The 20916-nt window shown below is 36.8% G+C and overlaps 1 protein-coding gene across 4 annotated transcripts in view; it reads left to right on the top strand.

Moving 5' to 3' along the window:
• Window positions 1–20916, top strand: part of cpne5b (copine Vb) — a 123495-nt gene that overhangs the window by 70067 nt on the left and 32512 nt on the right. For all 4 annotated transcript variants that reach the window (XM_016675996.1, XM_007561294.2, XM_016675997.1 and 1 more), the window contains one exon: window positions 15413–15476. In XM_016675996.1, the coding sequence (XP_016531482.1) occupies window positions 15413–15476 (64 nt within the window). The remainder of the gene's footprint in view (window positions 1–15412; window positions 15477–20916) is intronic.

Raw genomic sequence — 20916 nt, 5'->3', positions numbered from 1 at the left:
AGGAGGTCTGACTGTATGCTAACACCTCTCCAGATATGCCATTTTATTTATATAATTCTAAGTCATTTCCTCTATCAGTAATGTTGTGTCTACCAGAGGATTCCTCTGGTCATTATCTTTCATTAGAGCCTTATTGATGACTGTATGTTGAAGCACTGAGAAGTTAGAGTCATTTGAACTTTGTATATCAGGTGTTGTCAAAGTGTGCCATTTGGAGACGCCAAATGGAGACTTCGAATGGCACACTTGAACAACACCTGTACATCCTCATAAATAAACACAAGCACATGCAGAGGGGGTGGGGAGGTGAAAGGGGTTTGAGCCCCTGCCCCTTTTATACTTGATGCCCCTAGTGCCCTTTTTAAGTTTTTGTTTCTTTCAAAAAAAATTTTTTTCAATTTTTTAAAATTTTTTATTTGTATGTCAGGAGGCCTGCTTGCGCCCCTCAGCAATAATATTTAGCTAAATATAATAATTTAGTAAACTAGTCTGGCTGCCCTCAGACTCTCAGAGCCTCCATGTTGTTCAGACACCAGGCCCTTGGTGAGGATGAGGGGGCCGGATCTGTGCCCTCTAACTATCAAATTATGGGCAATAATATTTTTATACACTGGTTTGTGAATAAAAATGTAAGTCTGATGAAGTTAGAAAAACTGTTTCTATTTATTTTTGTAATAGTCCTCGCAATAGCGGGACAAAACCTGCCTTCACCCCTAAACACAGAAACATTTCAGCTGCAAAGAAAACTTCTGACTTTAACTTAATCAGGCTGCTAAATGCCCGGTTTGCTACAGGCAGTCTGAGTTGGTCCCACTGACAGATATAAAGAATGTCTGTCTTTATATCAGATATCCTGATATAAGACACAGTACTGCGACTGTCACCGTGAGTCGCGACGCAGCTCAAAGCCTCGGTACCACCGGGTACCACCTGCTGACTGTTGGCTCTGCTTCTCCTTAACGTTTCTACCAGGTGTGATAAAACCGCTGCTGACGGGATCTGGACTGGAGGTGAGCGGCTGTAAATAGAAGTTATTGCAGAAATCATGTTCACAGAGTGTATGTAAACATATGGTTTCAACCGTACACAAACTTAAATTAAGTTCTTCAATTTGATCCAGGACAGAATATTGATTGAGAAAATTGTTTATGTTTCATGAGAAACGAAGGTAATAACGAAAAAGCATTTAAGTGGTGAAAATGCATTACAAAAGAGAACCTCTCAATATTACATCTGGGAAAACAATAGGAATAATAAGCTCTCTGGTTGTTCGGTTTAATTTGTCTTGCCCTCATGTTGGACTCATTTACCTCAATACACAATCCAAAGTGTAACCTCAATTAAACCAAGAAACTCTTATAAAAAGGATCATGGAGTGTTTTCCCCTGAGTAAATTAAACATTTTCTCCTGTTAAGCTGACAGTATGAGTAATAGAATGCTTATTTCTATTGTATAACAGTGAAAATATTTGCTCTCACAAAACAACATTCACAGAATAAAAAAATTATATATTTTTTTTATTAATTGTCAATCAGAGACTAAGCCAGAATGTATTAAAGAAAATAAAGAAAAGCAAGTTCTATATCTCCTAAAAAGTTTTTTTTTTAAAGTACAAAATATAGAAAATCCTTAAATACTGAAGTGGGTGTTTTCTGCGTGGCTACTGTGTAAAGCAGCTTTACCCATAAACTTGTATAACTTTCTTAAAAACCAAACATCCGTGCTGACCAGGCTGGTTGTGAAAGGCTGTGGCAGGGGAGCTAAAAGTTTCATATGCAAACCTGTTTTGCATATATAGTAACAGGGCCGCGGCACAAGAGATAATGATTTTTCCTCATGGGTCCTTTTTGCTCCTGGGTTGCAACAAGAGCTGCATTGTCCGCTTTACCAATCAGAAATGAACAATTGGCTCTGCCACGCTCATGCTCTAATCTGAATTCACTCCGATGTGATTGATGAGAAGCGCAAAAGTCGAATCTGCAGCTACAATCGTTCACGTCTTTATTGGCAGAAGGTTTGTAAAATGAAAAGCATCCATGTATCATTAAACTTGACACCGAACTGTTGTACTTGTGACATACAGCTAATTTAAAAAAAAGAAAAAAGTTTCCTTTTGAGATTTCCGATGAGTCAGTCATGAAGTTAGGCTGAAAAAACAACATTTTTAAGTCACCCAGAACTAGACGTTTTCTCTGATTTAACTTCAGATTGGGAGAAGAAAAGGTGTGTGTTTTTATTTGGCATATGTAAGTATCTGGTCTCAACTATATTTAGCTATATTGTCTTTCAAGTGGAGCTAGAGCGGTTTCTACAATTTTCTCTTTAACATATAAAATAGTAAATGGCTTTGCACCGCTCTGTTTATGGGGCTGAAAACCCCAACATCCCCAGGTATGCGAGAGCTTTTTTATTTCATGCACCAACATTAGGGAATCACTCCAAGGGGCCCACTTGTAAAAATAATATATACCAAATATATGACCAACTACCACACCAGTATTGTTGTGTAAAGTATTGTTACCATTTTAAAAAGATTGGATCTTTTAATTTTAGACCAGCTGGTTCCTGGTCAGGTCCTGTTGAGGTGAAATTTGCCCAGTGTCATAACAATGACCTTACAGATGCCCATTTCTTGGTGCGTCTGTAATGTTTGCATACATTTCTAATGTTATATAGAAGAAGCTGATTTTCAGTGTAACATACATCAGAATACACTCTATCTATATCAGCTTATTCATGCTTCTAATCATATGTAAAATCTTTACAAAATAAGGCCAAAATTGTAGGAGCATAAATTGGGACTGACTGAAGAGCTGCTTGAAAGCAAATTGAGTCTCTGTTTGCTGAGCTCAGCCAAATGATCTGGCTGCCTGAGAAGGACAGGCATCTCGATCATTAGCGAGTGTCTCTGGAAGCATGCTTTGCCATAGTAATACACATTCCATCCAGAAACAGGCCCTGGAAGTGAAAACCTCATCAGTTCTGCTGTTGCAGGTGGTGGCAGTGACAACTTTCTGACAACATTCGACAGGATGTTTTCAAAATGTAATGAAATGCAAATTGTTCTTTGCATGACGTTTTTATGTCAGAGATTCAAACCCAGTCATCAAACCCAGTCTGATGACGAGATTTGCTCGTCATCAGACTCTGTGTCTTTCTTTCACAGAATAGGGTCGCTGATTTAATGCTCTTGAGTAACTCGTATTGCATCTCGTGACAGCTTTTGAATGGTAGGATTCAACACCCTCCATTTGTTGTCCATGTCGTCTTCTCCTACATGCGGCCTTGTCTTAGCAATGAGCAACAGGACATAGAAGTAATCTGGCCACGCTGCTGTCCCTCTGGATTTCATGTAGCTATGACACACTAGAAGAAATGCAAAGCATCTTTTTAAAATGCAGCTTAGCAGTTTGTTTCAACAATGATGTTGCTTGTTTAGCCCCTAATGACCCAGAGCTTCTTAGTAGATGGCAGCATGAGCTACTTTGTTGTTCCAGGTTTTACAGGACTGGTAACAGGTGCTTAGACTTTACGTGACACAGCAGGGATGAGCAATGCATAAGCAGCAGGCATGGCCAGTTTTTTTGGCAGTAACTAAAATGTATTTATTTATTTGTTTATTTATTTTTGCTTGATTCATTTTATTATTTCACTCTTTGATTAGTATTGCATAGGTGGGGAAGAAGAATGGGTGCACAATCTACAATGTTTCAACATTTTATTAGTATGTCATTTAGGAAAGTAAAATACATATTTTTAAGTCCCAGGGAAAGGTGTAAGGAAAAGTGCCCCACAAATAAATTATTTGTTTTGTATTGCCTTCATTCAGATTTATGCAATTTTTTTTAATTACTCCAAACATTTTTAGCATCTCCCTTGGCAATTAGGAAGAGAATGATACATTTTAAATGTGAATTTCATTTTGTTTATGATGACCACAAGGAGCATGTGAATACTAGATGGCTTCATGAGAAAAAGTGAGGCTGCGCTGCCTGTGCGCTGTCCGCCTCCTGCCTTTATGCCTCAGCTTGTTGTGTCTGTGTCTCGTTAAAACGTATGGCTTCATTTTTCTCCTGTGTGAACACCGACTCTGTCCACCCAGACAGAATCTGGATGCTAAAGTTCCACAGACAACCTCTGCAGAGCCATTTCACAATAAACGGCAAAGAGGTTTCCTCTCCACTGACGCTTTGGCGCAGGAAGGGAGCTGTTGTCTGTATGACAGCTCTCCCAGAACTGATACCCAAGTGGCTAATATATCTGTGCAGAAATCCATTCCATTTCCAGCAGGCAGCAGCTGATCACATCTCTTGCTCTCCAAGCTGAGCCATCTGTCTGAAGAGTGATATTTTTTTATTTATTTATTTTTTTGTCTTTGTCGATTCAATTGGAGCTATAAGTCAAGATGACATATGGGGTTATCTTGCAATAAATGAAGAAAACTCAGGTCTTCTTTGAAAGATCAACAGTTTCATTAGGTTATGTTGCATTGTATAATCAACTCTTAAACATCGTGGTCACCGGACTGCAACTGAACAGAGAAACATGTTACTCCATTTGCACTGAGCACAACTTGTTTAAACATTTGGAGGCAGCTCTTTTGGCAAATAACATTGATTCCCCCCTCCCCCAAATCGAATTAGTGGACTCAGCAGCGTTGATGGAAAACAAGGCATTACAAAGATTGGCTGCCATTGTTTCGATACTAATTGCCTGTGGCGTTATTTGTTTCCAAAGCAGGCTGTTTTATTTCTCCCATGTTCACCTTTTGTACACAGGGCTTTAAACTAAAGGACGGTTTAGAAGCAATATACTCTGAAATTTGTAATGATTGTTTTAATCTCATTTGAAATTCTACAGCTTAATGTCCCACTCTTTTCCACTTAGCTTTGTTTAAAAATCCATTTTGAAAAAAAAAACAAAAACAAAAATAAAACAAGTAATCCAGCTTTTAAAAAATAATTTGTTACAAAAAAAAAATTAAGCTTATCCAAGTAAAGATGTTAAGTTTATTAAGTTGTAATGTTAAACAAATGTAAATAAATCAAGTTTGATAATCATAATTCAATTACATGCAACAAATTAATTAAGTTTTTTTTTTAATTGGAGTTCAATTCTGTTTTTTTTTTCTCAGGTTATTAATGGTTAGCATTACTAACCTGAATGATAAAATAATTCTGTAAGCTGTGAATACTTTAAATCTTTCTATACCTGATGGGTAATGTTAGATTTTATTTAAGGGAACAGCAGTTGTCCAAAAAGTTTCAGTCTTGTTCTTATCTGGCAGAGTGCTATCTTCCATTTATTTTCTGTGTCCCTAACATGACTTGTGGACTTCTTATCGAGTTCATTCATGAGTGACTGTCTTGGTTTTCCTCTACATAGATTTGTTGAGGTCACGACTATTAGTGACCTGTGAACTATGACTATCTCTTGGTTGCTTCGCAGTTGTGTCCTCTTTTTTCATCTTTAAGATGGTGAACTCTGAAGTACTCTCTGAGACATTTATAACTTGAGATGTTGTTTTATAATCTAATGTAACCTTTCTCTAAACATCTTCACAACTGCATGTCTGAGATGTAGTCAATAATAAACCTTGACTGACAATATATATTTAGTTTGGAAGCGTAAGCCATCAGATCGACATTGTATTTTACATTACATTGAACAGATACAACATTGTCACTGACATTTCAATATAAATATTTATGTACATCAGCCTGGCATTTTCTGTCGGTGTGAGCAACGTGAGCCTGGGCTGTAAAATTAATATTCAACAGTCGTCTGCTGTGAAAGTTTGCCAATGACGACGCTGTCACAGGACATCTATACTAAATCAGCTTGGTGGGATGCAGACATCTAATAAACTTCTCAACCTTGGGACGCCTTCATCTAAATCAAATGCAGACATTTATTTAACATCTTCTGAACATCCGTTTGCCGAGGCGGTGACTTCCCTTTGTTTCCAGGTGTGGACGAGGCTCTGTGATGGATGCAGGCTCACACGTCGCTCTCTCTCTCGGGCAGAATTCGAACAGAGACTCCACAGTTCATTTCTCCTCTTTCCTGGGTGGCTGCTCACTCTTTGCCTCTGTTTGATTAATGACACCGCCCCTCCAGTGGCTGTTGTAATAAAGTCAAATGAGGTCCCGAATGGCTGAGGCTTTGTGGAATCAGCAGTGGGTAATTGAGGAGGTGGTTGTCTCAGGTGGCTTTGTGTCCTTATAGCAATAAAGTAGCACTTCTCTCTCTCTTTTTTTTCCCCCCACCCTTTGGCAGAGTTGGCGAAGATGGTAATTGTGTTAGAGAGCTTGTGCTTCATTGCGCATCGCTGTTTGTTTGAACGCGCTGTTTTAAAGGTTATAGGGGCGACCATGCGAAAGAAGCATCTCTGGTTCCTGGACACATGAAAGCATGCTCAGATTGTCTCCTGAATAATGCAGAGAAGTGATCACTGAAACTGTGTAAATCCACAGTATCTTCTATAAACACTTGCCACGTCTCTTTCGTGAAAGAAGCGAGTTCTTCCTCCTCTGGTAAACTTTGTCAGAGGAAAATTGCAGAAAAAAAAATTCACTTTACACTTGTAATCCTTATTCTCACTTGGCAATATTGGATTGTCTGTGATTTTTAGATAGTCTATTTGGAAAGTTAATAGGCAATAGATGTTGCAGAGCACTCCTCTTCTTCTGGGAAAATAGCTCTGATTCAAATTCAGTCCATTCTGTAAAACACAAACCAAGCCAGATTGAAGGAAGTGACTCATGAATTTTGTCATTTCTGACATGATGAACTTGGACTTTATTATTGTTTGTTGTGAGTGCTGGATTACTGCAGCCTCTGTTCATTTATATGATGAAATGTTCAACTTTTTCATAGCTGGATTTAGCACCGGTAAGTGTGGAAAACAGTGAAACTTTGTGCTGCATGCACAATCTAAACCATTTTTAAATTCCGAGTAGATGTATAGACAATGTTGTTCATAGTTTTTTGTGATTAAAAACAACACACATATAAAATGGTTGAAGGTGTTGTTTAGGAAGTTTGGGGTAAGACCATGATGGCATTTAGCAATACAAACATGTCTGAATCATTTAGTAGCTGTTTTAACATAAATAATTCAGTGTACAAGTTGTACCTAAATGCATTGTGGAGTTGAAACACAAGAAGCTCACCTAGAAACACTTTGACAGACTCTTAACACAATGTTTTAGACACAGTATTATCTGATCTGTTGCTATGAAGACTCCCACAGTGGAAAAAGAACATGCTACATACCTCTTCATTGTTAACCATTGTTGGAATAAGCCGTTGATGTAAAAGTTGTCTGACACATCACAATAGTCCTAAATAGCAGACTTTAGTCCTCACACTCAGTATTTCTTTTCCAACATGCACGGCAGAACAAAGACATCCTCACATAACCACTCTGCATGTGTACAAATTTAAAAACACTGCTGTATTCGTTAAGTGTTCTTGCATGCCGAATTGCAAGGTGAAATATTTCAGTTAGAGTACATTAGGGTTGTAAATCTAGTGTGCAGCAGTATGCACCTCAATACACTGCAAATAATCCGATTCATCTGCTATGTGTAGATGGTAAAAAAAAAAAAAAATTATACCTGACTTGATTCACAACTTTAACACCATTTAGTCTAATTTAATGATTTTAGGGTAATCAAAGTGAGGCTAGATGCAGTGAAAGAAATAAATTAAACTATCTCTCTGAATAAGTCCAATTCATTGAACAATTTCCTTTGACTACTAGGTTTAGTCTAGTCTGAGCTTTTTTTCTAACCTAAATTACAAGAGACTGAAGCAATAATAGTGCAACATTACAGTAATCTGACGGGCTGGAAATGTGCTCAGAACTCATTCAGTAACAAAGCACTTATCAGCAAAATGCATTTTCTATGTCATGAAATATCTAAAATTATAGTTCAAAAAGTTTCCCCTTACAATTTCTAGCTTTCTAAATTCCTAATCATTCAATGATTACAAGAAAACAATACCACTACCAATTTAAAGAAACTGTAGATGACAGCAAGCCAGTTTAAAAACGTTTTTGTTTTAAAAACACACACCAAGACATGTAGGAGATACTGAAAGCCCTGTCTGCTGTCAAGCTGTGGTATCTGTAATTGTCTGTAACTGAGCTGAGATGTTAGGATGGAAATAATGCAAAAAAAAAAAAAAAGTTGGAATATTTTGCTCACAGATTTGGTCACTCTTTTCTGTGAGGATCAAAATAGCCTCAGCATGCCCCATCTTGAGTGTGTTATAAGACTGATTATGCTGATTTGTAGTTAGCTGCCTCTGCCGTCTTTAACTTGATTTTTGTTGTTGCTTGTGAGACATCTACATATGCACAGACAATTAGAAGTGCTAGTTGTCTGATTTCTTGCAATACATCAACAATAACGCAAACAATAATACTTGAGTGGATCGTGTTTCGAAGTCGAAGTGTAGTGGACCTGGTTCATAAATGCCAATTATGCTACATGATGTGAAAACTAATGTGTCTAGATTTAATGTGTTTTTTTTTTTCTTTCTCTGCCCCACCAAATGTACTCACAACTTGCACATGCATTTTAATGGGAACAAGATGAAAAGGTTAATCGTTACATCTCTGGAAGGCATATACTATTTCACCACTAATTCTGCATTAGATGTGGTGTTATTATTATTAATGTCCCCCAGTCAGCAAAATAATGTTAGATCTCAACCTTTGCTGCCAGCTTGGTCATTTTTTTTTACATGGCACATATGGTTTTAATGACATTGCATCTGTTTGTGTTCAAGCAAAGTCAGCAAAGTCATGTTTCCTTTTGGAGAAAGTTTCACAATGGAATAGTTCAACAGCAACTCAAATTAGGTGTGTATTTAGATTAACACAAGACAGCACTGATGAGCTTTTTAACTATCAACTCTTATCAACTCTGTTCTGGGTAACAGGAAAGAACCACTTTTGTCAAGAGATAAGGGTGAGCCTATGGAGACTGATAACCAATCAAAATAAAAAGACCAAATGCTAAAAAAAAAAGAAGCAACAATATGTTAATAAACCATTAATAATGGAATCTGAAAATGTTGGGACTTTTACTGACAAAGAAACTTATACATACTAGCTTTAAAGTGCTTAAGCATCTAGAAATTGTGACTTTATTGTTCTCATAGTAGTCAACCAACAATAACAATAACAACAACAACAAAAAATATGAAAAGAAAATTCAAGCCAGAGGTGTGAAGTGTTGATTTTGGGCTTTATAGAGTACGTCTCTATCAGCCACCAAACATTTTACCTAGTTAAAACAGGAGAAATAAAGAGAGTATTGATGTTATTGAAGGGATCAAGTGACCACACATGAAGAAATGTAGTGGTGGTAAAAGCTTTCATTGACGGTTAAAATGTTTGTTCTAGCAAGACTTGAAGGTCCACTCGCTTGATCTCCACAAAACCTTTCTAATGCCTTACTTTGGATGCCCTGCACAGGCAACAGGACAATGAACTGTGCAAAGTGTCCACTGTTGTGGTTTCACTCATCAGGCTGTACAGTGAGAATGTGACCTGACAGTGTTCAGACCTGTGTGTGATCCTGAAACGATCTGCTGATGGAAGACAAGACGAGTAAGATGTGTTTTAACCTTGTCAAGGCACTCTTGAACTAACTTTGACAAAGTCTCATTGTCTCTGGTTACTCATTCTTCTGTAAAAATTCATGTCTGTATTTTGCCTTGAGCAAGATTGAAAGCAATATCATATGCAGGGCTCCACTTTTGGTAATAACTAACCTATTTCTTACTTCTCCTTTAACCTTAAGTGCTCTGTATCTTTCACTTTCTGGAATTGTGCTGAAATTGTTCTGCTTCAAATAGTCCTCAATATTCCCAGTATCGAGAGAAAATTTGCATAAGTTAAAGTGTTTTTCCTTCTTTCTTCATTAAGATTAAGATAGCACCATTTTGGAGTCATTGTCAATTAAACAAGTCAGTGAAGACTAAGTGCAGGCTAATTCAGCCATCAACAAAAACGTCGCTTTGATCGTCTTTTTATCTTTCCGTCTTCTAAAACATATAAGGATGAGCATTTGGTCCATTTCAATGATATTTAATTGTCATGATTTTCATTAGGACCCCTTATGATCGCTCACTGAATACTTCTTCTTCTGCCTCATCATGTTTAGTACAGGTCAGCTGTTTGTGACCTGAAGAGAAGCACAAGACCTCACCTCATTAGCCTTATTCAACCTGTTAGAAAAGCAGACATGTAGATTGTGAAGAATTTGGTAACTTGCAGATGAAAGCTTAGTGCAGATTTCAAAAGAACCGACTGCACTCTTTGAGCTCACTTAATTTTTTATTTTTTTTTATTTTTTAATGTACCCCCATTTCCCATTTTGACCTAAATCTTTTTATTCTTATATAAATAGTATTAATATTACACATTTTTCATGTTTTTGTTATGGTGGGGTTTCTCACTTTTTTTCAATATGGTTCATTATTTTTCCTCTCCACATTTGCACCAAATTCCTAAGAGTATTTCCTATTAATTCAATTTTAAATGTACACTAGCTTGGATGTTCAGACAAAATCTATTATGCAGCATTGGGGGGGGCTGGGAGGGGGGCAGTACAATGCATAAATAAGTCAGCTATAGCATCTGTCTCCTGATGGGTCTCTGTGTGATGTGAGGAGAAATTGAAAGCCTTTAGGGAGTGGAAAAGATGTCAGCCCTTGCAATGAAGCTGTCTTTAGTTTGGAGGCATCCTCTTTCATCCATACACCACCTCTGGAGGGAATAAGCAACAGATGTTTGTCTATAAGGTTGCTGTCAAGCTATTCTGTTTCATCGCTATCTGCACTCGACTCACACAGATCTTTATTGGTAGGCAGCCACTGTAACGCGACAGTGGCTGCGCGCAAACTGAAAGCATAAACAGCTTTCAGTTTGTTTTAATTTGTAGATTTATTATTACTGATTATATCTGCACTAACGTTGTGACTAAAGAAAAGTCTGACTCCTGATGGGAGAGATATTGTTTCCACTCTACTGACTGCAGTCAGTGCAGGTCCCTCACAGAAACACCATTAGATGAATCACCCCTCTCCTTCAGAATGACCATTGTTCCTGAGTTGTAAATGAACACGAAGCCATCCACTGCAAGCTAATTAGTGCCTGAAAACCAGAAAAGTTCAGCTGGAAGTGATGATGGCAACCCACTGTTAGGGTGAGAAGTCTGTTTCCTGCTGGTGGGCTGAGTAATGTTATTGATGTGATCTTTTACACGCGATGTGCATGTCCTGATAATCTAGGCAATGGCTGACAGGATGTGAAGCTTCACAGGTTCAAATATGCATACCCCCATCATGCTAAAGTTTGCTTAAATGTTTCTCGGCGAGTTGCAGAGAAATTTCTGAAGCTAGAAGCTTCTGACACAATTCTGGGTAAAAAAAAAAGTTTTCCTTTTAGGCCACATTTGACTTTTTTGACTCGGCTTTTAAGGAAAATCAATAAATGTTTCTGCAGATTCAGGCCATTCATAATGTCAACCTGCTTTATCTGTTCGAAAACCATGCTGAGAAAAACCCCACAAAAAACCCCCCAAAGCTCAACGATAAATAAGCAATCATCCGGTTGGTGCATATTGAACAGAAACAAAAATATTACTTTTTGACTATTTGTAGTGCAGACACGCAGTGAATGGTTCAAACAAATCCTTAAAATCCCCCAAATATTTACATTTTTACAAAAGATGAGTGTTTGCAGTTAAACCCAAAACTATTCATGATCCTTACAGAGTTAGGTTAATTTTTGCCAAGATGTTTTTTCTGAATGGATTCATGATTAAATTTAGGGGTTGCCCATCTTTAGTCTGACAAAATCTGCGAAGTGAGCTGAGGATTAGGGTAATGGTAGGGAGGCCTCGTTCTCCTTGAATCATTGACTTTGATCAGTAAATTTATCATCACCACAGTTAAATCTGTACTTTTGGAAACGCACAAAAAACTGGTTAGTAATTCTGATTAGTGTGAAGCTCAAAAAGATGTTTTCTTTGATTATTCAAAAGGGTATGTTTAATTCTTGATCTGGTCATTGTTATTATTTTTTTTTCAATTTTATTTAAAAATAAATTGTCAAATCATGTCTCTTTTCAAAATAAATACCAGTTTTATATTGTTTTATTTTTCTGAGAAAGAGAATTTTGTATCAATTTCTGTCAGAAAGAAATGAAAATGAATCTGTCAGTAGTATGTCAGAAAGTATTTCAGTGTCTCATCTAAAGCACTGGGTGTAAATCAGACACTTAAGATTTTTTTTTCTTGAGTGAGAAATGTTATGAGAATGCATTTAGCTCTAAATATGTCAATTGAAAAAGTTTTATAGTCAGGATTCCAGAACATCCATTATTCCTGGCTTGTAGTTCAAACAAAAAACATATATTTTTTTTTCTTTTAAAGACTCTTGTTTATAATTTTTGTCTGTGTCTAGAATAAAACAGCAGATGATTTTATCAGACCACTTAAAGAAGTGCTCCTTTATCAAATGCAACTGGGTCTATTGGCTCTACGTTTTGAAATAGCACAGTCGTACTATAATTTCTTTACTGTTGTCAGTATTATTATATTCTTGTGTTCTTAAAAAAGAACAACTTTATTTTCTTTCCTGATACAACAAACTGAAAGATAATACTATAATGTAGTTAGCTAAATCTTTATCATGTCTCTAGACTTTAAACACCCTATAAAGTCTATATTTCTTTCCTTAACTCTCTTCCTTTCACCCTCAGATCACACTTCTCATTTTTCTGTCTTGATCTATTGAATATTGATCAAGGTCTGTCAGCTGAATCAATGAGGAGCCATTGTTTGGCAGAGTGCTCCCGGTTTGCTCACAGTTCACCTTCTGTCTCAAGAAGCCTGAACGTGTATTTGACCTCACACACACACAGGCTTTTGTGTTTGAAAGTTTAACCGTTTAACCGCTGCACCAGGAGAAAGTTGTCAGGAAAATATTCAAACACTTGTTCATAATAAACTTTAGGCATTGAATGCAGAACTTGAAAACAAACAATGTTTATTGCTAATCATTATTCACAATTTATTTTAAAATGACTTTTATATCTTTACATCAGTCTAGTTTAAAATCGCACATAAAAATCTGTAGCTATGTTTGCATGCCCTTTCATCTAGACTGGAGCATGTCTAAGAGATACACTAAATAAGTATCTTTTCAGGGAAAACTGTTGTCTGGAAGAAACAATGTGTAGTTTGCATGTAGGGCCCATCCTTCCAGTTCCCTGATGTTCTTTTCTTAGCTTCTCATAACCATTATAAATAAATTTAACAGTTTTGCTCAGAGCATCTTTGTGCATTGGCTCAGGTCTGTGAGTCCCTGAAGGCTTCTCTAAATGCAGGTTCTCATTACGGAGTAAAAATAGAGTATTCATACTTGTATGTGTGAATAGTGAGTTTAGTTTCTTGGCTCGTCTTGAGTCTTCACATAAGAGATAAATCTCTTATGTGAGATATATCTCACATAAGAGATGTATCTATGTATCTCTTATGTGAGATACATAAGATATATGTATCTCACAGTATGTGCATGTGTATGGCACTATATGTGCCATACTGCATGGCACATATAGTTTTGCTTATATGTGCCATGCAGTATCTATTAGTGCACTTCCTTCCTGTTTTTCTATCGTGGACATTCAAAAACGTTCAGAGCGTGCCCTGCTGGTCTTTTGAGATCTTTATTATTCTTAATATAGTAACAGAAATAAATCCCTCCTTCGTTTTGTGTTGCTCCAGCTTCATTCAAAAATAGTTTTCAGCTTTTTCAAAGGTGCTTTTGCTTGATTACTATTTCAAATATGCAGTCGTGTGTTTTGTGGCACCTTCCCAAGGACTCTACATATTATTTTAACCAATATAATTAAGAGTGCAGATTACAAAGTAAGTCTTTGAAGATACATCTCTTTAGAAAAACAGCTTTGATTACTTTTAGAAAAGGCAAATAAGAAGGGCTCCATACAACAATTGATATATTATTTATTACCAGCCAAAAGTATACAACGTACTGCCAAAACATTTACACACCTTATCGCATTTTGTTGCACTTAAACGACAACACAGAATAGAACCTAATTTTGAAGTTGAAGGAAATTGATATATGATTTCTAAAATATTTGACAAAAAAAGTTGTGAGGCACCATGGTCAGCTGCAGCTTATTGTTTTAATTGTAACGCAGCTCATTCTGAAATGGGATCAAAATAGGTAGAACTAACCAGGTGAAATGCCATTAAGTGATTTTGTGGAAAACATTTTAAGGAGCATGTTTTGTAAAGCCCACAGACCTATTCTAACTTGTTTAAGGAAGCTTAATAGGTTCCCTTTAAAAATCTATTTCTTTGAAAAAGATATTGATAGGGTGACATGCAGGCTGAGAAAATACATTTGCAGAGTGTTTGAATCTGTGGCTGACAGGGTGCCAAGGGTCTGAGATGGTGTGCATGAAAACTTTGGGTGAAAAAAAGAAACAAAACGCTCACACAGTTTCATGCATCCATCACTTGTGTGAACAGCCCGGGTTTTTCTCACCTGAGGATCGATTGGAGTCTTTCAGTGTGTGAATCAAAGGTCTCCATCTTCTGCTCAAATACACTCAAACCCGGTAGAGGAGCCAAAAACAATTTTTTACACAACTGGAAAACACTCTATTCGGGCCTCTGACCTTCGCGTGTCGAGTTAAAATCCCAGAGCGTCAAAACCATCACTCTTTCAAACATGCAGCTGTCATGGAGATCTAACTTGTTGAAGCTTCAGTTCCCCCTCTTGTTTCTGATGGAGCAAACAAAATCAGTTTTCACTTTTCCTCACTTTCCCCTCTTTATCTCTTCACGTACATACATGACTCGATAGTCGGAATAAAACAGTTTGGGGTAAAACTGTGAAGTATGAATAGGTACAATAGGGTTTTATGCACATGTAATGAGCTTATTTGCTTTAAGTGCATTTCTGACTTTTATCCTCAGGACAAAATAATCCAACTAATGTTTGAAAACATAAAAATGTCATATTTGGACATTTTTTATATAATGATGACTGATGCACCAGTAGACAAGATCTGTTGGTTATGAGTTAAGATTCAAAGTCTGTAAATATTTAAATAAAAACACTTTTCTAAATGTTTCTATTAGGTCACATGAAACCTTTCAAAGCACTTAATTTTTAACGGTATATTACATTCTGCTGGATTTTACTGTAACGTCAGGAGAATTAAGACACAGTATAAGTAATTAATGTAATACTCCGCATTAATCCTCTAAGAACAAATCCTGCAGAGAAGATTATTTCTTTCTGTAATTTGGATTAAGATTTCCCATATTTATTTATTTTTTTCCTCACAGAGGGATTCCTGGGAAGAAATGCGGCACAATCATCCTGACGGCAGAAGAACTCAGCAACTGTCGAGTGAGTAAATTGTGATAATCTCCCAAATATACACGTTAACAAGAAAATATTTCTTGTACGTGTACGTCTCCTAACGTCGGGACAAGAAACGGCAACACCGGCTTTTTCCTGTCTAAGTCATAAAGCAGCTCTTTCCTCACTCACCATGCAGTGACCTGCTGTGTAATGAAATTGTGCAGAAACATCACCCAGAGCCCCCTGTCAACCTTACATGTGTGCCGTTTTCTCAGGTGGGCTCTTGCGAATGCCACACTGAACTCCTCTCACACCAGATCGGGATAGGAAAGTGAGCAAAATCATGCTGATTACACTGAACCAAAAGCAAAATTAAAAATGTAGAGGAGTGAGAAAACTAACGAGCACAACAAAAGGAGAAAGCTGGAACAGAAGGAGCATGTGGACGAGAAAAGGTGGAAAATTCAAACGGGCTTAGAGAGATACAGTAACACGAAAAGGAATTGGGACGGGATCATTTCATGCCAATGCTTGGCTGGTTTTAGTTGGAGGCAGAGCATAGGTTAATTACCAGGAAGAACTGTGTGACCTTGTCCCCTGCTGGCTGCTGGTGTTAATTCTCTGTCTATAGTCACAGCATGGTCAACTGGATGAGTATATGTGCCTGTGGTCCATACACACTTGAATGCAGCTGGATGATAAACACACACATTGATGTGCATCTTTCTCTCTTACAACCTTCTCTCTCTGATTTGGAGCTTACGAACAGAGCTACATGAGGGCAGAGCCTGAAAACCTTTCTCACCTTACATTTTATAAAATCCCATCTAGGGACAAATGCTGCAAGTTAGCTCACACTGTGATATGGGCATGGGGCTACTGTTTTATTTTGTTTATGTCCTTATCAAGTAAACTTAACGATAATGATTCTTTGAAAGGAATTTGAAATAAGGTGGATGATGGTGTTCATTTGTTTTGCACAGGTTAAGTTTTCAGACTTTACTAAACAAACTTTTAAATTTAGAGTTCAAACATAAAATACTTATTTTTTCATTCATGTTATGTCTATTATCGCATTTTTATCTTTTATTTTTATTTTTTGAAAGAAAGATTTCAAAAATGTATAAATGGCTCCTTGGCTTTCTGTTAGCATTCTGTCAGCGCTCGAATTTCAGAATATTCACATTTGACTTTTTTTTAATTTCCATTGTTCTCTTTGTTATATGTATTTCAATTTGGCTGACTTCTCAATAACAGTGCTCTCATTTACACATGATCCTCCCTAAATTGTCAGAAGTAAAAAAAACAAAACAAAAAATAACGCTGAAATTCTGATTTTAAAATTAGGACTACTTTTTCAGCTGTAGCCACCCACAATGTATGTTGCTCTGCCTCTCTGACAAAATCCTGACTCTCTTCAAGCATATCAGCTGACAAATTAGTCACTCTAATGTATTAGAAACATCCATGTTGCTATTTTGGGGATACTTGCCCATTTGATGGACCAAGAGAAAATTTTGATTTGACAAAAGCTGCAACTTCCTTCCTCTGCCCTCCGGGTCTCGCCCTGGATGGACCTCTGCTTTAACTTGCTGCAGTTAAAGCAGAGACAGCAGAAAACTTAATAGAGCACCAAGTTTGGAAATGTGGAAAAATAGATTAAAAAAAACATGTTGCAACTTCTAACCTTTACATTTTCTATGGTTGAAATATAGCAAAGGCAACTAAAAATGGATAGTTAGCAGAGCAGGCCTGTGGTCTTCACCCTCTCTTATGTTCTTAGATAAAGAGCATTTTACAAGCTAAACTTTACCGAATGCTCCCCACTTAAGCAACCATTAAACATGAAGATCTTGGCGGCGAATAATCTCCTGGCAATATCTGAATCAGGAAAAGGTTTTAGCAAACATCTCATAAACATTTCTCTTTACCATCTCTATACTCATGCTAATTATTTACATTTTTATTTAATTGTTAATATTTTCCAGTCCCTCGATCATTTTACCGGAAACAGTTTTCCTCGAATGCTTAATTCCTGGATAGAATATAAACTGTATCTCAAGGTTATGTGAGGTGTTTTTCTGCACTGCCAGCAGATCTGGTGAGGTTAGAGAGGTCAACATCATTTTTGCATTTAGTAGCTCGTGTTATTCTCTATTCTCTAATTTTGTCAGGCTGTTGGAGAGAGTAGGTGTAAGACGATACTTTAGAACAACTTTTTTTAATTTTTTTTTTTTTTATTATATTTTTTTAGCCTTTTTACTCCTAGGTGAAAAGTAGCAGGAAACAACTCTTCTTCCTGTGCAAAAAGTATTTATGCCCTTAGGTTTTTCATAGTGCTTACATTATATATATTCAACATTATATTTAAAAGTAAAACATTGGGTGTTAAAAGCCCAACTTGCTCCACGCTCTATAAGATGAGACTCATACTGCTAGTTTTGTGATTTAAAAGTAATTGTGAGCAATGTCACGAGAATTTGATCTGATATATTCAGATGTGTCTGGTGAGAGCACAGTTCAGATTGCAGTAAAGTAGGATTTCTGAACCAGATTTTATGCACCTTCTTTTATTGCTAAATCATTAAAATGAGGAGACACCGGAGTCCACTGAAATTGTATTTAAATGGTATTTGAGGACACATTGTTCTGCACATATTCGTCCCATTAAAACATTATTTAAAGATGTAGTACCTCACATCTATGACTATAAATATGGAACAGGCTAATGTTCCAACACTCTGGAACATTATTTTTCATACATTTGTTTGTCTGCCAATGAGATGAGAACTTTTTACACTGTTTATGAACTGTAGAGGAGAAAACACTGCCAGCTTTCTCATCAGTTTGTTAGCCACTCAAGTGGCAACCAATCGAAATGTTGTGAGATCTGCTGATTGTGAGTAGTAAGTGTTTAAAACATGCAGTACTCATTAATTTATTATGTTGGTGATATTTAGACGTTCTCAGAGAAAATATTGAGAAGCTAAAGTGTTTCCAAGTACTGCGACCCCACACAGAAACAAAAAAATAGAGGAGGAGCAAGAATAGTGAATGAGGAGCTGATATAGGGACACAAGACTGTGTGGGTTTTAGTTTAGTTAAGAAAAGCTGAAGTGGTTCTTTTTAAAACCAGTTGCAAACTGAGGTGTGGCAACAACCCTGCCAAAAGTTTGACATTAGCAGGGCCTTGAGAGGGTTATGCAGAAACTAAAGTCTGCAAACCTCCATGATTTTAGGAAATTTTCAAGAAGTGAGATCTAATTTCTTCACAACAATCTGAGGCTGTGTGATGAAGTCATTCCAAAAACAGCTGATTCAAGTTACATGTAATAAAGACACCAAAACTCGAAAACAGCTTAATTTCTGGAGGACAAACTAATTTCATAAAAATTTAAAATAATTATTTTTAAAAAATCTCTACTTGTTGTTGTAGTCAGCATCAATTTATAAAATGAAATCTTCCTTTTTTTTTCTTTTTTTTTTTTACATTATTGTGTTTTATACTCTGATCAAGATTACCGTACAACTGATTTTTAAGTCTTAGTCAGGGTAACCAATAGTTTTGTTTTTAATCTTCACCAGAACGCAAATAAGGTTTTTGAAAATGACTAGTGAGACAAATTCAGAGTAAATAACTCCAGATGTTTATGGTTATTATTCAACCCCTTCACTCTCTCCCTGCCGCTTTTTCTAATTTTGAGCTCATCCATCCTTAAAGATTTGTAGATTCAACAAGCGAAATTAGACTGGGACAAAATGTCTCGGATAATTTTGAATCACCATGTTTCCAAAGCAGAATGACGGTGATAAATGTCAACCATATGGCTTCAATCCAACGAGAATGAGAGGAACGCAGGTGGCAGTGAGAGGGAGATTGTTCTCCCGTTGGATCTGGTTTATGAGCCGAGCGCTAAAAGTATCAATTTAAGTTTATCTGAACAATTCTCAAATTCAACATGAAAGTTATTCAAACTTTTTGGATTGTAAATAACAAAATATTTGCTCATGCAAAATAGATCAATTTGTACTTTTTAACCACATGAAAACTAACTCAAAACAAACACTTGGCACAGCTGGTTGTGATTTTATGCAAATATAAACATTTTCTGAGATTTGTGACAAATACATTCGTCACATTATCACTCGGGTTTAATGAATTCATTTTGAGCTCCTGTTGACATATTATTGAAAGTCTCATTCCAATATTAACCCACTTAAAATGGCTTCTAACCAAGTTACGGCAAGGCAATTTAAAGCAGGTCTGTGTGATACTCTGATTTTCATAAGACAATGTTGTCTAGACAATCATTTTTACCTCCTTGGTGACATTTGTTTAAGATTCCATTATACAGGTACATCGCAATAATTTAGAATATTGTCAGAAAGTTTTATCTCAGTAATTGAATTCAAAAAGTTACGATTATATTACATAGATTTATTTCACACACAGAGTGAATTTTTCCAACGTGTATTTCTATGCATTACAAACAATTGGCTCAAAGTCAATGAAATTTGGAAGACTTGACAGTTTCTCCAGGGAAACTCATCGACAAGAAGCTAAGTCACAAAAGATCATTGCTTATTAAGATAGCTCGTCACAGATTGTTTCCAGATTATTTCCAAACATGCTGTAGGAAAGTTGAGTGGAAGGACGAGTCGTAGGGGAAGTTTGTTCACAAGCAACAGGGATAACTTCAGTCCAGGAGGCTTTTTGGAGATGTTCAGGACATGGAGTCAGCGTGCCAAGACAAGCAACTCAGAGATGTATCCAGGGCAGAGCTACAGCTGTTGCAATCGATGTGTTAAGCCACCAGAGTCAACATCAGAAATGTCTTGAGGACAAAAAGAACTGGATTGTTGCTCAGCAGTCAAAATCTTCTTTTTAGATTAAAGTCAGATTTGCTTTTTGTGGAATGAGGATCAGAGTTTGGAAGAAGAGTTGAGAGGTCATGTTACATGCTGCTTAAGTTCCAGTGTGCACAGAGGTGGTCCTATCCTGGGCAAACCACCTTTCCTTGTCCCAACCCTTCCATGGGATTTATGGTCAGCAATGGAGAATTATTGCCAAGGGAAGATGACAGACACCAAATCCAATAGTGTAGATGACCCAAAGGCTGCAATTAAAGTAATGTGAGCTTCCATTTGAGTCACAGACTGACTATTTCCATGATACATAAAATTGATGGAAGAAATTAGGCAAAAGTAGGCCCAACCGTGGCATGAGTGCACAAAGCATACGGTACATATTGAACTTCAGAAAACATACAATTGAAAGTCCTTTAAGTCACCAAGCTGAACTTTGGAAAAGGAAAACATGTAAAATGCTTCACTGCATAATCAACCTCCACAGTGACTTTACAAACCAAACAGATGCATTTAGTTTTTTGGTTTATTTATATCAATTTGTGGGTTTGCCTGTGAAAAACTTGGGATGTAGACAATAGAGATGTCTGTTTTAGCCAGAAGAAACAGCAAAGTTTTG

Source organism: Poecilia formosa, unplaced genomic scaffold, assembly GCF_000485575.1.
Source record: "Poecilia formosa unplaced genomic scaffold, Poecilia_formosa-5.1.2 Scaffold124, whole genome shotgun sequence".
In the NCBI taxonomy this organism is placed as follows: Eukaryota; Metazoa; Chordata; class Actinopteri; order Cyprinodontiformes; family Poeciliidae; genus Poecilia; species Poecilia formosa.
Note: the sequence above shows the minus strand (reverse complement) of the source record. Positions and strands in the feature narration are given on the sequence as shown.